We start from the raw sequence: 13333 nt of genomic DNA on the forward strand, positions 1-13333 counted from the left end.
TGCTAGAGATCCGGTTCCCAGTGACTATTATCTGTTTCCAAACTTTAGAATATGGCTCCAGGGAAAGAGATTTGCATCAAATGATGAAGTGGAGTGGTGGAACTGAGGTGTGTTTTAGAGGACTTGCAAAATCATGTTATTTTAAACGTAACCAAATATTTATAGATTGTTGAATTCGGTGGGCTATCGGGCTAAATGGGAACTATATTGAAGCATAAAATATACTTTTTCAACAAAAATGATTTTTATTATTTACGCCGGGTATTCATCAATCCACCTAGTATAGGTATGCTTTTAATTTAATTTATATGAAGACAAATATTTCCGCTTGATATGAGATTTTTGATGACTGAAGTAGACAATGACTTCTTTATCCGGTATTAAATAGTGTTATTGTGTTCTACCCAGTTTGGTAATATTACTTTAAGGGAATATGAGTAGTAAAGTAATTATCATACTTTGATTTTTCTTAATTTTTATTTATAATAATAGCTTAAAGTGATTGCCTTCCCGTTAGACTTATACATCACTACGCTACTACTTAATAGAATTTTAGTGTCTTTATGTGTGGTAAAGTATCAGATCTTTAAGCCATTGCAGATGCTAATGCTATTCTATTTCTTTTTATGAGGATATTACTGTGTTATAATTGCATAAAATTTTAAAAGCAAACTCCATCAGACAATAAAGACTGTGAATGGTATCTGTGAAAGATAATACATCAGTATCGATATCAGTATAATATAGAGGATAATTCCGCTCTGTCGGTTTGTGACAATAAAAAATAAACAATTCTGCGGGATTAGTAAACATTATTTTATGTTCTATGTTACATATATATATATTTTCATTTTTTGTCTTTTTAAGTAATACAATATATATTTAATTAAAATTTAAAAAAAAATAAATATTTTTCACGAAAAGAGTTATGCTAGTAAAGTAGGTCTTTGCCTTCCATAATCAAATCAGTGTTATTTTTAAATAAATACATTTCAATGAATTCGTCATACAACTTGTCCTTTTCTCTCAATTGCTTCTCATTGGAAATCTCATCGAGTATCTCTAACAGCTCTTCTTGTTGCTCAACCGTTTGCTCTTCCAGTGTAGACCATAACTTCTCTGAAGCACACTGAAATTCTCCCATGAATTCCAAATATAAATTATCAAATTCCGTTGTATTGATTCCGCTATTGTAGAAGTCATTGGATATCAACTGAAACTGGTATGTCGGCTGTAGTGGGTCCAAATGCTGGCGCAATTGTTCAATATGTCGATTGTTGCTTCTAAAGATTTGGAATAGTTTTCGTTTTTCCGTGTAATTTGCGGAAGCTTCAAGTGCCTGATTAACAGCGTTTATGTACTGTTGCATCATAGCGCTTGTGGCATGTTGCAAAGGCAGTGACATTTCTTTTCTCAGCTCTAAATAAACATTTCGCGTCACCAGCAAAGCACGATCGGTAGTATTCAGCACAAGCTCTTCAATATGCTTGAGAAACTCCTTAAGCTGATAACCTTCCAAATTTTTCTTATTATAATTATAATCAACCGATTCAAAAGTGAAGATCTCAGTAGTGGCAGTAGCGTTGGTATTAGCAGCATCAACAACATCAGCAGCATCAGCAGCATCTGCAGCATCAACAACTCCGGCAGCAGCAAAAGCAAAAAACTATAATACGGAATTATAAAAAATGTTGGCGTCTAATTAAAATTGTTGTACTTCACCTGTTGTTGCGACAAGTACAGCGCAGTGCAGACCAACCATATGTGTAGCCTCAACATGTTAATTCGACGGTAGCAATCGCAGCTCAAACCACGTTGCTCCACAAGTTTGTACCGAAGACTAAACCACGTTACTCTCTTCCAGGCAACTGAAGTGTTTCTTATTAAGAAACAAGAATTTTATTGTTCTTCCTTCTTTTTTTGTTTTGCTGAAGAGCTTAGAGTTGAACTACACGACAAGTGGAGAAGTGATCAAGGTGTGCGGTATGCGGTGTGCGGTATGCAAGCATCGAATTTTGATGGACACGAGACTTGAAAGCCGCTGAAAGCCATTTAAGACTTTTCGATGTACATTTCATTGATGTGATGAGCATTTTAAGAATTATTTTTTTGCATCTTTGAAGTAACCTAACCAACTATTAGAACTTCGAAAATCAATGGAAGCAGAAATTTATAAGTATTTGTTAATGTGAAGGGTTATACAGCTATACTTCTCGTAGGTAACATATAAATAATTCGAAAAAAGAATATTATTCACTTGAAAGCAATTTATTTTTATTTTTTTATTAAGCTTTTTTTGTTAATAAATAAAATTAGGAAGCTGTTTCTCTATCAATTGAGTTCATTTGGTCAATATAAAGAACAATAAACAACAATTTCAAAAGCTCTTTTTGATAATTACCGTTAATATTGTTGAATTAGGTTAGGTTGGAATGACAGTCTTGTGCACCAAACCTCGCATAAGCGCAAGTAATGGTCAATTGTGATACTACAGATGAGGCACTATCCATACACCAGACCTAAGTAGAAGGAAACCAACTTGATAAGTCTATAAACTTCGCTATGTTTCTGAATTTATATTATAATGATTTTTACAGGTCAACTAGAAAAATGGTCCTAACGATTTTATATCCTTCCCGAGCCAATTACAGACATCAAAAGATGAGTAAGAGTACAGTTTCCTCGTCACCCATACATCTCTGACAGGAGTCATTACAAGGCAGATAAAGTCTTCCTAATAAGCTATAACCGATATTGTCAACACCGATATCGTAGTACAGAATTTCTTCCGCTTTGGCTGAAGCACCTAACTAGTAGACTTTTGTCTAAGTCAAAGTCTTATAGTCTGATATCTTCTCAGACTTCAACACATATATATCATAAAGATATGTAGACAATCATCGACGTACAAGTGAAAGTATTCGATAACAACATAACCTCAAACAAAAGACCTGTTGACAAGATCACACAAATTGATATCGCTTCAATACTTCCTTTGAAGTTACTAGAAAACATCGTTCTGAGTGGACAAGTCAGCATCATTTTGAGTCCTAGAATCCATCATCGAGCACATTATTCGTTCAGTATTGTAACGGTTATTTGCTGCATATTGTTTTTAGCAGTATTGTTAAAAAAATGCCAGTAAAAAAATTTTTCATATCCGGTAATTCCAGAATGATCCATATGAAGGCTATAATTCTATATCTATAGACCTATATCCATATAATATATTGTTTGAAACAAGAATATTCAGGTTTCTAACACAGCCATTACTGCTCTTGATATAACCTGAGAATATTTGAGAGTCTTTATTTCTGCCATATTATCAGTTTAGCATGGCTAAGCTAAACAAAAGTTACACATGCTTTTGATAGCTACGGATTGAAAAAGACCTTGTCTGTCACATTAATTTCTGCTTTGGCGTGATAAGCTTTTTGTCAATCATTTCAGAATACGTCAAATCTGGTCATTAAATGTCTGCACTTGCTTCTGCTTCAATAAGGGAACCGTCGGTTTAGTAGCATGACATGTTTTGATTTTTCTTGTAGGTTTTAGTTACAACACTCCATTTATTTTTATAACTAAATTCAGTTCTAAATAGTTTACTGGAACTAAACTACAGTCTCCTTGTTCTAAAGTGTTAAATGAACCTTAATTCTTTTTTTTTTTTTAAATATATGTTTACATTTCCAATTATGAAAAGTTCTTTTAATCTAAAGCTAATGAGGTGTCAATAAATTTTTTCCCATAAACATTCGCACTAGATTGTTTAAAACCAAATGTACATGTTATCTCCACCAAAAAACACCAAAATTAGCTTAAATAAGTATCAAAGACTAATGTACAACACGGCAAAAGCAAGCAAAATGAAATACTATCAATACCAGCTAACAGCACCAATTACCATCATAACCAAACGTAAAAATGTCGGCGTAGCTGTCAAATTTGCCAACTACGTGTCGAATATTCATGAAAAAATTACTTCAATAGTGTTCAATACTGTAGGATGTCCTTAGAAGGCATATGAAGTATATATGGTATTTCGTATTTAATGACAAGATCCAAACTATATATTCAAATAAATATTTGATCAAAATCTCAATCGCAAATGTACTATTTGAACCACAAAGTGGATAACACTGTCGAGTAGTTAGTCAATATTGATTTCTTAAATTACTTACCTTGACATTTAGTGAGAACTCTATAATGATATATCAACTATATTTTAGTTTTTCAACATTTTTATTGTATATATTTATCAAGTCTTTAACGAAGGAATTTTAAACTGCAGGGAAATTGTCTTCAAACATCTAACAAAGCAATTGACACACAGTAGGCGACTGCATAAACCAACCAAATAAGCATAAAATCTATAATGAAAATGTATGGATTTCAGGACACTTTGTGGAAAATGAATTAAAATTTAACTTTCTTACCGAGTGCGTATGGCATGTGAATCTCAAAATGTAAGAAATCACAAATCGAATACGCAATAAATAGGAGAGCGAAGAGCGCTTCATTCTTCTGCATTTCTTCCGCATCAATTTCATGGCCTGCACCGACACTATGGGAACGACGCTTGGAATATTTAGTGAGTTCAGAACCACGTAAGTTAGTGCAACTACGAGATCGATGTAGCCCCTTAAGATTGGTCTTAGCTACTCTACCACGGAGTTTTGTCAATTGTCCCGCCATCTTGGAAATTATAATTTCTCTTCTAATAGAAAATTTGCAAAAAAATTTAATTAGATAAATAAATCCCTTTTTTTAAGGTTTTATAAACAAACACCTATGATATATAAAATTGTATTGAAAAAATTTTATTTTATTTTATTTAATCTAACAATTTTGCTTTTGAATTTGTCAGAATAATCAAAGCCTCCAAACTCCTCCGCAAGGTACTAGAAAAACCGATGTAAATAAAATAATGAAAAGGACGACAATAGAAAAACTAAACAGGACGGCAATAAAAAAAAAACAAAAAGAACGACAATAGCTTACGTGCGAAAAGTCCCAATTCATAGACTGTTGTTATATGGCAAAGAATACCGCACAGGAATGGAAACCCTGTGAAAGAATTGGCCTATGACCAGGTAAGTATTGTGATGACAAGTACATGTAGATGTCTACAAATATATAAAACATACTAAAATATATATTATTTTTATAGTATATATATATATATATATATATATAATATATATATATAGTATATTTTTTTTAAATTGCAATAAGGTTCGATTCGATTTATTTATTTTCGTTAAGATAAAACATCTTAGGGTCATGTTATATAGAGTGCCATGGGGTCGTCATAAGCAAAATTGTTGTTTTTTCTTTCAGTGCTAATTATAAAATTGAGAATGAGAGAAAGAAGAATATGTAATGAGAATTGGGGCTATATGTGCCTCGACACTTAGTTAAACCAGTATTATTCAGTATTAAACATTTATGTCTTTTAAAAGCAATTATTACTATATCTGTGACACTCTATATAACATGCATTTTTGTCAAAGCCCATTTCCTTTTTCCATTTCTCCGCCCTTTTCCATTTCTCCACCCTTTTCCATTTCTTTGAGATCTCCGAGATTGTTGGTCTCTGGTAATACTTTTAGACCGTGGCTTTGTTGTAAATTTGTGTATCAACCACGCATAAGCTCAGAAAAGTACTCTTGATTGGTTAAGTAACCAAACATACCAGAGAGTTATAAGAGTGTGTTTTGATGAAATTCTGCGCCGTCACACAAATCACGTACTAACCAACAACTACTGACAATATTTCAAAAATCACACATGAAAATGTAATTCAGAACATACACGTTTCCTATATTACAAGTTTGTCTAACTTAGCCCAACTCAAGGGCTTCAAAAAAAGACTTCTTTTGAAACTCTTACACAAAATGAGAAAGATTATTTTTTTGGACGCAAATGATCCAAAATACTGTTTTGAAACGTTCTCGTCGTAATGACGTTATTATAAGTAAGACAATAATCTATCAAACTGCAATATTAAATATCTGTGAAATGAACTTTATCTGAACTCATGAACGTGCCATTTAAATGTTTTCAAATGCAGCAAATGAAACGGACATACATGGCGTATGAGTTTCATTTGTGTTACATTTTATTCCCCATTTTATAGCATTGTAGCAAATATTCTCTCCATAATTTATTACAAACAAAAGTCCACACAATTCGTTTTTCGTTTTATTCAATGCACATAATTAAAATTTATATTGTGACATAAATAAAATTTAATTTAGCCAAGCCTTCAGGCAATTCCATAAACCTAAGTAAGAACATGAAACAGTTGACTTAACTCATTTCGATTCACATTTGCAATTTAAAGTCAGGATAAAATAATTTTCAGGATAATCTAAATTTTATTTCGAAATTCAATAACCAATTAATTACTGGATGTTTTACTTATCATTAAAAAACTAAAGCTTTTCAAACGAACACGCACCATACCACAGGCCACAAGTGCAGTGAGTTACTGCTTCCAACTGAAATGATTTTAAGGACGGCCAAATGAACCAATTTAGAAAGTTTAATTAATTTTATGTGGTGCAGAGTCACACATAAGCTATTAATAGACAATTTTGAAGTCCAATCAGCTGGAATATGATTACACATTTGTAAAATCATTCAACAATTTATTGCCAATAAAAATGACAAGTGTACTTCCGTTGACAAATCATTGACTTTGGATTTTATTCGGTTTGCATGTAATAAGGCAATTAAATCAATCGTTATTAATGTAATCCTCATTAATCCTCTTAATATGAAATGAGATTTTGTTTAGCATATTTTATTAAATTTTTATTGATAACTAAACAACTGTAGGAACTCTTAAAAACTATAGCTAATTGGCAGATTGGCATTGACAGATGGAAGGGATTAAAACCTATAATCACACTTTTTGGAACTGTTCGAAAACGACTCGGTCAAGAGAAGAACATGAGAAGAGCATTAGAGTATGAGTTCCTAACTCCATCTGATATTAGAAAATCTCCCAACGCAAGGCCTTTTGGTCTGCATTCGAAATGCTTAAGTCTACTTTTCTATTAGAATCAGTTGCTGGTATAAAAGATCTATAATATTTCCAGTACTCTTCTTTACTGCGAACACAGAACCTATTACTTATTTTTTATTATTTTTCATTTTATTACTTATTTGTGTTTCATTATTATTAACAACTATCTTGTATAGATATAATAAATACTATAAGTACGTTGCAGCTTGAAGGATTAAAATAGACACCCTCATTCCATCGTCCTAAAATGAATCGAAACATTATATTTATACAGACGTCTAATTATGCATTGTAACGTGCCTAAATGGTAAGTAAAAGTAAAGTCGATTCAGAATTTAATGTTAAAGTCATTAGCCAATCGCAAAAGGTATACAGCCCGCTTGTACCTCGACAACATAGCTATCTATAGTTGTATTACCCATCGGTATCTTTTTATCATATAAAAAGCAGATTTAGGCACAATCAAAGTTTAATTAGCCTGTCAATATGTGTGAAAATTTTAACAATCAAAACCTTATCTGTTAACTGGCTTCTGGTATTAGGATTTGCGATAGTACATCAAACATGAAATTTAGCTACAGCAGAGAATCCGAAATCTACAGACCTTACCAAATGCTTTGGAAATATGGCACAATTGCTGTGAAACCAAAAGTCATATCATATCATGATATCATACATTACCAATTCTTAAATTAAAGTCAGCTCTAGAGTCAAATATAGTAGAGGAACGAAAGGCATGCTAATCTGTATCTATATTGACAATCAAGCAGCAATCATCTTATTGGACTCTGTTTGAGAAACTCAGTATAACAGTATTTGCCGGATGTCAATGAAAAGAAATCTGCGGACAAGCTGTGACATTCTTATTTACTGCCAGTCCAAAGAGCTGTCGTATTCTTACAAATACGTTAAAGTATCCCTCCTCAAAACAACAGAGTAAAAGTTATTTGATGGTTAACTGACAGTTTACCATGGTATACATTATCATCTCAACAAGATGAAACTGTTTGAGGGAAGAGAATATCGGCTCAATTTGGAATCACAAAATTTTTATGATTGACTAAGTTGATCTGAGCCAAGTAAAGTTTGAACCAGACTGGAAATTCTTATCCCAAGTGATATTAGGAAATCTTCAACGAGAGACATTTAAAGGCCCCCATTTGAACTACTGATTTTCTACAGCTTTGTAAGAATCGTTGTATTTTATTTGAGTAAAAAAGATTCTATTGGCTGCATTTTTGGACTAGATATTGTGAGATCCGTATAGTTACACGTCTTAAGAGATCAGTGTTGGAGATATGCTCTGGGCAATAAATCGTAAGCTTGCATCTGAGGCATTGAGATATGAAAACTTATATAAATCAGTTTTATATATTTCCATAGTTCAATCAATATAGCATTAGAGTTAATTAAATGAAATTCCTTTTTTTATAACAAGATCATTTGATATCCAAATATTACTTAACATATTAGACGTATGTTTTATTTCTAGTACATGTTTAATAGAGGTACCAGTTAAATTGCTACATTCCATAAACGTTATCACAGTTTTTATGATGTAGATTTCCAAGCCAGTTATGGTCTCATTTCAAATCTATCTACATTATATCTAACCATCTGAAAATTTGCCGCATCTACTCGCCATTGGTGGTTTGTATGCAAAAATTTTCAACATTAGTTGCTTATATCTTGAAAACCAAATTATATTGACCTATAGCATAGCGCAAAAGTTTGATGTCCTTACTAACATCCTTTGTCAAAAAGGCATATATAATTTATTGGGAATCTTGTATTATTTATTTTTATTAATATTCCAGCAATAATCGTGTTTATAAGTTAAAACTGCAATCCTATTTCATAGAAAAATCTGATAAAAACGTATCATTATCTTTTTTGGAAAACATGTATTAAATTTAATCCAAAATTATTGATTCTGTGATTCCCTAATTTATAAGACATTAAAAAATTTACACAAAAATTTATTGTTACCTGCTTTTTAGGTTTAAAACTTTACTTGCTGAAAGCACGTATTCACAATAGACTAAAGCATATTTTTGTCTTTCTTTTGCATATAAATCTTATAAAAACCTTAAAAATTTCCACAATTTGCTTTTTATTTTACTTTGAAGACTTTTATCATTTTTGTGTGTGTTTAAATAATTTTTAATCTTTTTATTAGATTTAATTTATTACAAACATTTTCAGATTACATAGTTGCAAAAATTGGTTGAAGACTTTGCTTAATTTCTGTAATAAATTCACAATAATTTATTTCTCAAATTGGTTTGACTTCTCAATAAAGTTAAATAAAAAATCTCAACTAATATATTTTTAATTTTTATACATGAGCGTGATATATTAAAGATAATTATTTAATATTGGAAAAAAATATTTTAATATTGTATTTAATAACTTCCTTTTATAAATAGCCAAACATATGTTGACATCACATCCACATGTTTTTTTTATGGATTCGAACTGTGTGCTTAAAAGTTGTTGGTAGGAATTTGAAAATAGTTCTTAATTGTCAAATATTACTGAAGATTATTAATAGTGATTTCAAACATGAGTAGATTTAATTTTCATATGTATACATAATTTTGATTATTGAAGTTCTATTTTTTATATGCAATACACAGACCTTAATATCGCTAATTGATATGTCATAATCAACCAAAAACACTATTATTTCATCCTCAGCAAAATTCATATATAGTAAAATTTTTTTGATAAATATATTATTGTATTTTATTTACATAAAATGTTTATTTACATATGTTTATTTCCATTTATATATTTATATATTTAAATTTAAGACGCATATTAAGAAAATAATAAAATAAAAACATAAAAAATAAAATAAATTATTATTATGGCAAATATTCGATACGTTTTTTTTTTAAGGTTTAAGTAATAATTAAAAAAACGTAAAAAATAATATATTAAAAATATTTTATTAAAATGTTAAGTGCGGAAAACAATGAAATTGCTATATTACTCAAGTTATCAATGCATTTGTTTATTGTGAATAAAATAATATGAATAATGTCATTATAACTTTCTACTGTGCACAAGATGGCGCGAGAATGCACTTTCACCGCATGTAGGACAATTAACAAATAATTCATTTATATATACATTTTTACAAATATATTTTACTTTTTATATGCAAATAATGTAAAATGTTATTACTTTTTTAATGTGAAATCAATTCAGCTAATATATTCTAATTATGCCACATTTTTATGAAGTTTGAGAAAATATTTACATGCAAACGAACGAAAGGCGCGAAATTTAAATTTAAATAAAAAATTCTTAAAATTGGTGTTGTATTTTTTTTAAATCGCCATAATTCTTGAATTTGAAGATTATGTTTAATATTTTAAGAATAACTCAGCAGCTCACATATTTTTTATATTAAAAAAGATTTAACAAACTAAATGAGTTTTATTTTGGAATAAAAATAAAAAGAATATAAATTTCTAAAAAATTACGTTAAATTTACATAATTAAAGATTAAAACTTTTTCACCTAATTCCATTAAAAGGTTTGAGTACTTAAAATTATTCAGCGAAAATGTTTCGAGAACTCTTCACCAACCAGGACGACCGCAATGAGATCACGCAGCTCCGGAAACGTCAACAGTATGAAGAAGAACGTAAGGAACGCATTTTTAATGCAAAACAACGTCTTTATGGGGTAAGTGTAAAGCACTTTGAGCACTTCTAATTCACATTTATTTTAATTTAACTCTGCATATATGAACAATATCACTTCAGGTGGACGTACCAGGTCTCGAGCTCCAAATAAAAGATAAAAACAAAATTAAAACCCTAAAAAGGGAACAAGACGAGCGTTTCATAGCTCAAGAGCAAGCGCGCAATGACTTGATCAGTACTTATGCACGTGAAGAAGAAATTTTGCGTAAAAAACAAATACTTGAGCTGGACACATTTCGTAAAACTTACCAACGTCCAGAGCAGAGACGCGAATTCGATATTAATGATCCGATGATGCTGAAGAACGCTAAGAATATACGTGATGGCGATAATGATAGAAACTTGGGCTTGGGTAGCGCACAAGTATTCGAAGGTGAAGATATAAATTTTGCTGATCGCAGAAGGGCACAAGGTGAACAACAACGTTCCTGGTTGAATCAGCAAATTGATGAACGTATCGCAGCTGAAAAGGATCGTGAAATCGCTCACAAAGCTTTGGAAGAAGCAACTCTTTCTTGCGATAAAGTACTTGGTAACTATTACGTTGAGGATCTGAAACTGCGACAGGAAGAGTTTTTTAAAGTGCTTAACTATAACAAGGAAATGGCGGAAAAAAGAAAATTCAAAGACGAACAGCGTAAGAAGGAAAACCGAGAAGATGATTTGGCTGAAATTTATAACATTCTAACTAGTGATATGTTCAGTGGTAATTCAAAAGGTCGTAATAATTTCAGCGATATAGAAATGACCCGATTTTATGAAGAGCGTCGTAAACAGAGAGAGGAGTACAATAAAAAGAAGAGTGATGCTGGTCTGTTGAATAAACAATGGGAGGAATTTACCATTCATTGGAATAATATTGGAATACTAAAGCAATTGGAACAAGATCGTAAGGCAAAGCATCTATTCATGGAAACTACACGCTATAACCTCAACATGGCTAAGGAGAAGTTGGAGCAGAAAGAACATGAGAGACAAACATTCCGTAATGTTATCACTCCAGACTTTTTCGCACAGTTCAATAAAAACTCACGTTGAACACAAATTTAAGTGCAAATATCACAACTTTTTGTCAAATTATATTTTTTATTAATAAATTTGAGTGCTCCCAAAGACTCTCCTACTTTATTGGTAAAAAATATAATTTACTGGAAGATTTTCTGCGCTGCGTGAAAATTTTGTCAATAACGTTAAGATATGTTTTTCACCCATGGACTCTATATATTTTGTACACTTCTTGATTGTTCGAGTTTTTCGGAAATAAATTTATTAAAAAAATAAAATCGTTTAAAAAATAAAATCGAGTGTTTCCGTTTTTTTGCAATTTTAAAATAAAAATAGCACAAACGCAGAATGTCGGTACATTTACCATATAAGTTACCCTAAACCAGGCACTAGATGATATGAAGATTCTTGACAACTATAAAATAGATAAACCGACCCGAAATGACAAGTGACCCCATCAGTGCTAATTTTTTTATAGATATGGACATCATGTTAAAGTCAGCTAAGTTGGAAATAAATAGACACCTCACATATATATGCTAGATAACACATAATATAATCCGTTTACTTATATGTTATCTAATCCGTTTACTTTTTGCTATTAAGCATAATAGCTATACTAACAGGGTACTGTCTCAAATACTAACCATAAACAGGCACTTTTTAGAATCATAGGATTATAGTCCCTATAGTTTCCTATTCCTTTTATTTCTTCCTATTTTTTTGTCACCTATTCACCTGTCTGTCCCTGTTCGATACCAACAAAAATGCTCTTATATTTTGGAAATTCATGTCTACACATTATCTGCATATTAGACATTGAGTGCATTACCTACTTTCTTAAAGAAATCAATTCATTTTCTGGTCTAGAATCAAGGGGATCAACTAACTAGATCTTTATTGTATTAAAACCAATTTGATTTGATTTTCAAACTTTTAACAGGCCTTATTGTTGATTTTATTTATGCAAAGCTTTTTACTATCTACAGATAATACACTATTCTATTATCTACAGATTAAAGCCTGATTGTGGCAGTATTTAAAACTCATCTCATACTAACCTGAACCAGAGCTCAAATTCGAAAATCTCAAATTGATAGTCAACTTCTTAAATCCTGGCAAATTTATAATGAGCAAATGGTACACCATATGCGAGAAATTGCAATTTCTCCAGAATATGACACGACTTCTTCTCGTTTTGAACCAGAAATCCCATTAATATTCTAATTAAAGCACGTCAAGGAAAATTTTGTTAGTTTCTCTGAAGGACAATTCGCTTCACTATCTTGAAAGGTAAATAGGTAAGTTATATAAAAGTTATAAACATATTCATTAGGTTTGGGTGGAGAGTCCTAAAGTGATCCGTACTTGCTTCAACAATTAATGTAGTAAGAGAGAGCACGGACTCTATCGGTGGTCAGTTATTTCCTCAGTATGAAAGGAAACTTATTTACATGAAAATCATAAAAATCTCTAAAAATGTAATAATTTTTTTGTAAATAAAAAACATTTACGAACATTAAAAAACTGTGCCGATTTATTGTTTAATTATTTTTTTTTTTTTTGAAAAATTTTT

At 30.9% G+C, this 13333-nt stretch overlaps 3 protein-coding genes across 4 annotated transcripts; 1 reads left to right on the forward strand and 2 right to left on the reverse strand.

Moving 5' to 3' along the window:
• Positions 1-867: 867 nt before the first annotated feature.
• LOC119662289 lies at positions 868-1883 on the reverse strand. The gene is made up of 2 exons (XM_038071882.1): positions 1723-1883; positions 868-1666 (listed from the first exon to the last, which is right to left on the reverse strand). Exons 1-2 carry the CDS (start codon positions 1777-1779, stop codon positions 932-934), a joined length of 792 nt encoding a protein of 263 aa, XP_037927810.1. The 5' UTR covers positions 1780-1883; the 3' UTR covers positions 868-931.
• A 2370-nt stretch (positions 1884-4253) lies between these two features.
• On the reverse strand, positions 4254-5085 carry LOC119662100. Of its 2 annotated transcripts, XM_038071651.1 has the most exons (3): positions 4790-5085; positions 4437-4717; positions 4254-4370 (listed from the first exon to the last, which is right to left on the reverse strand). In XM_038071651.1, the coding sequence occupies exons 2-3, from the start codon at positions 4693-4695 to the stop codon at positions 4303-4305; spliced, it is 327 nt and encodes a 108-aa protein (XP_037927579.1). In that variant the 5' UTR covers positions 4696-4717; positions 4790-5085; the 3' UTR covers positions 4254-4302. The 2 variants fall into 2 exon arrangements, with proteins under 2 accessions (XP_037927579.1, XP_037927578.1); XM_038071650.1 differs by lacking the exon at positions 4790-5085 and having other exon boundaries at positions 4437-4781.
• A 5429-nt stretch (positions 5086-10514) lies between these two features.
• LOC119662691 (RIB43A-like with coiled-coils protein 2) lies at positions 10515-12009 on the forward strand. The gene is made up of 2 exons (XM_038072382.1): positions 10515-10732; positions 10813-12009. The coding sequence occupies exons 1-2, from the start codon at positions 10610-10612 to the stop codon at positions 11788-11790; spliced, it is 1101 nt and encodes a 366-aa protein (XP_037928310.1). The 5' UTR covers positions 10515-10609; the 3' UTR covers positions 11791-12009.
• Positions 12010-13333: the final 1324 nt, after the last annotated feature.

The sequence above is a fragment of the Teleopsis dalmanni genome, chromosome X, assembly GCF_002237135.1.
Source record: "Teleopsis dalmanni isolate 2A chromosome X, ASM223713v2, whole genome shotgun sequence".
In the NCBI taxonomy this organism is placed as follows: Eukaryota; Metazoa; Arthropoda; class Insecta; order Diptera; family Diopsidae; genus Teleopsis; species Teleopsis dalmanni.

Bases quoted from the DNA above. Each gene is read 5' to 3' on its own strand.
- LOC119662289 (XM_038071882.1), bottom strand. From the start codon at position 1,779: ATGTTGAGGCTACACATATGGTTGGTCTGCACTGCGCTGTACTTGTCG. The intron at 1,667-1,722 runs GTGAAGTACAAC...TCCGTATTATAG, and splicing joins TGTACTTGTCGCAACAACAG to TTTTTTGCTTTTGCTGCTGC.
- LOC119662100 (XM_038071651.1), bottom strand. From the start codon at position 4,695: ATGGCGGGACAATTGACAAAACTCCGTGGTAGAGTAGCTAAGACCAAT. The intron at 4,371-4,436 runs GTAAGAAAGTTA...TTTTCATTATAG, and splicing joins TCACATGCCATACGCACTCG to ATTTTATGCTTATTTGGTTG.
- LOC119662691 (XM_038072382.1), top strand. From the start codon at position 10,610: ATGTTTCGAGAACTCTTCACCAACCAGGACGACCGCAATGAGATCACG. The intron at 10,733-10,812 runs GTAAGTGTAAAG...ATATCACTTCAG, and splicing joins CAAAACAACGTCTTTATGGG to GTGGACGTACCAGGTCTCGA.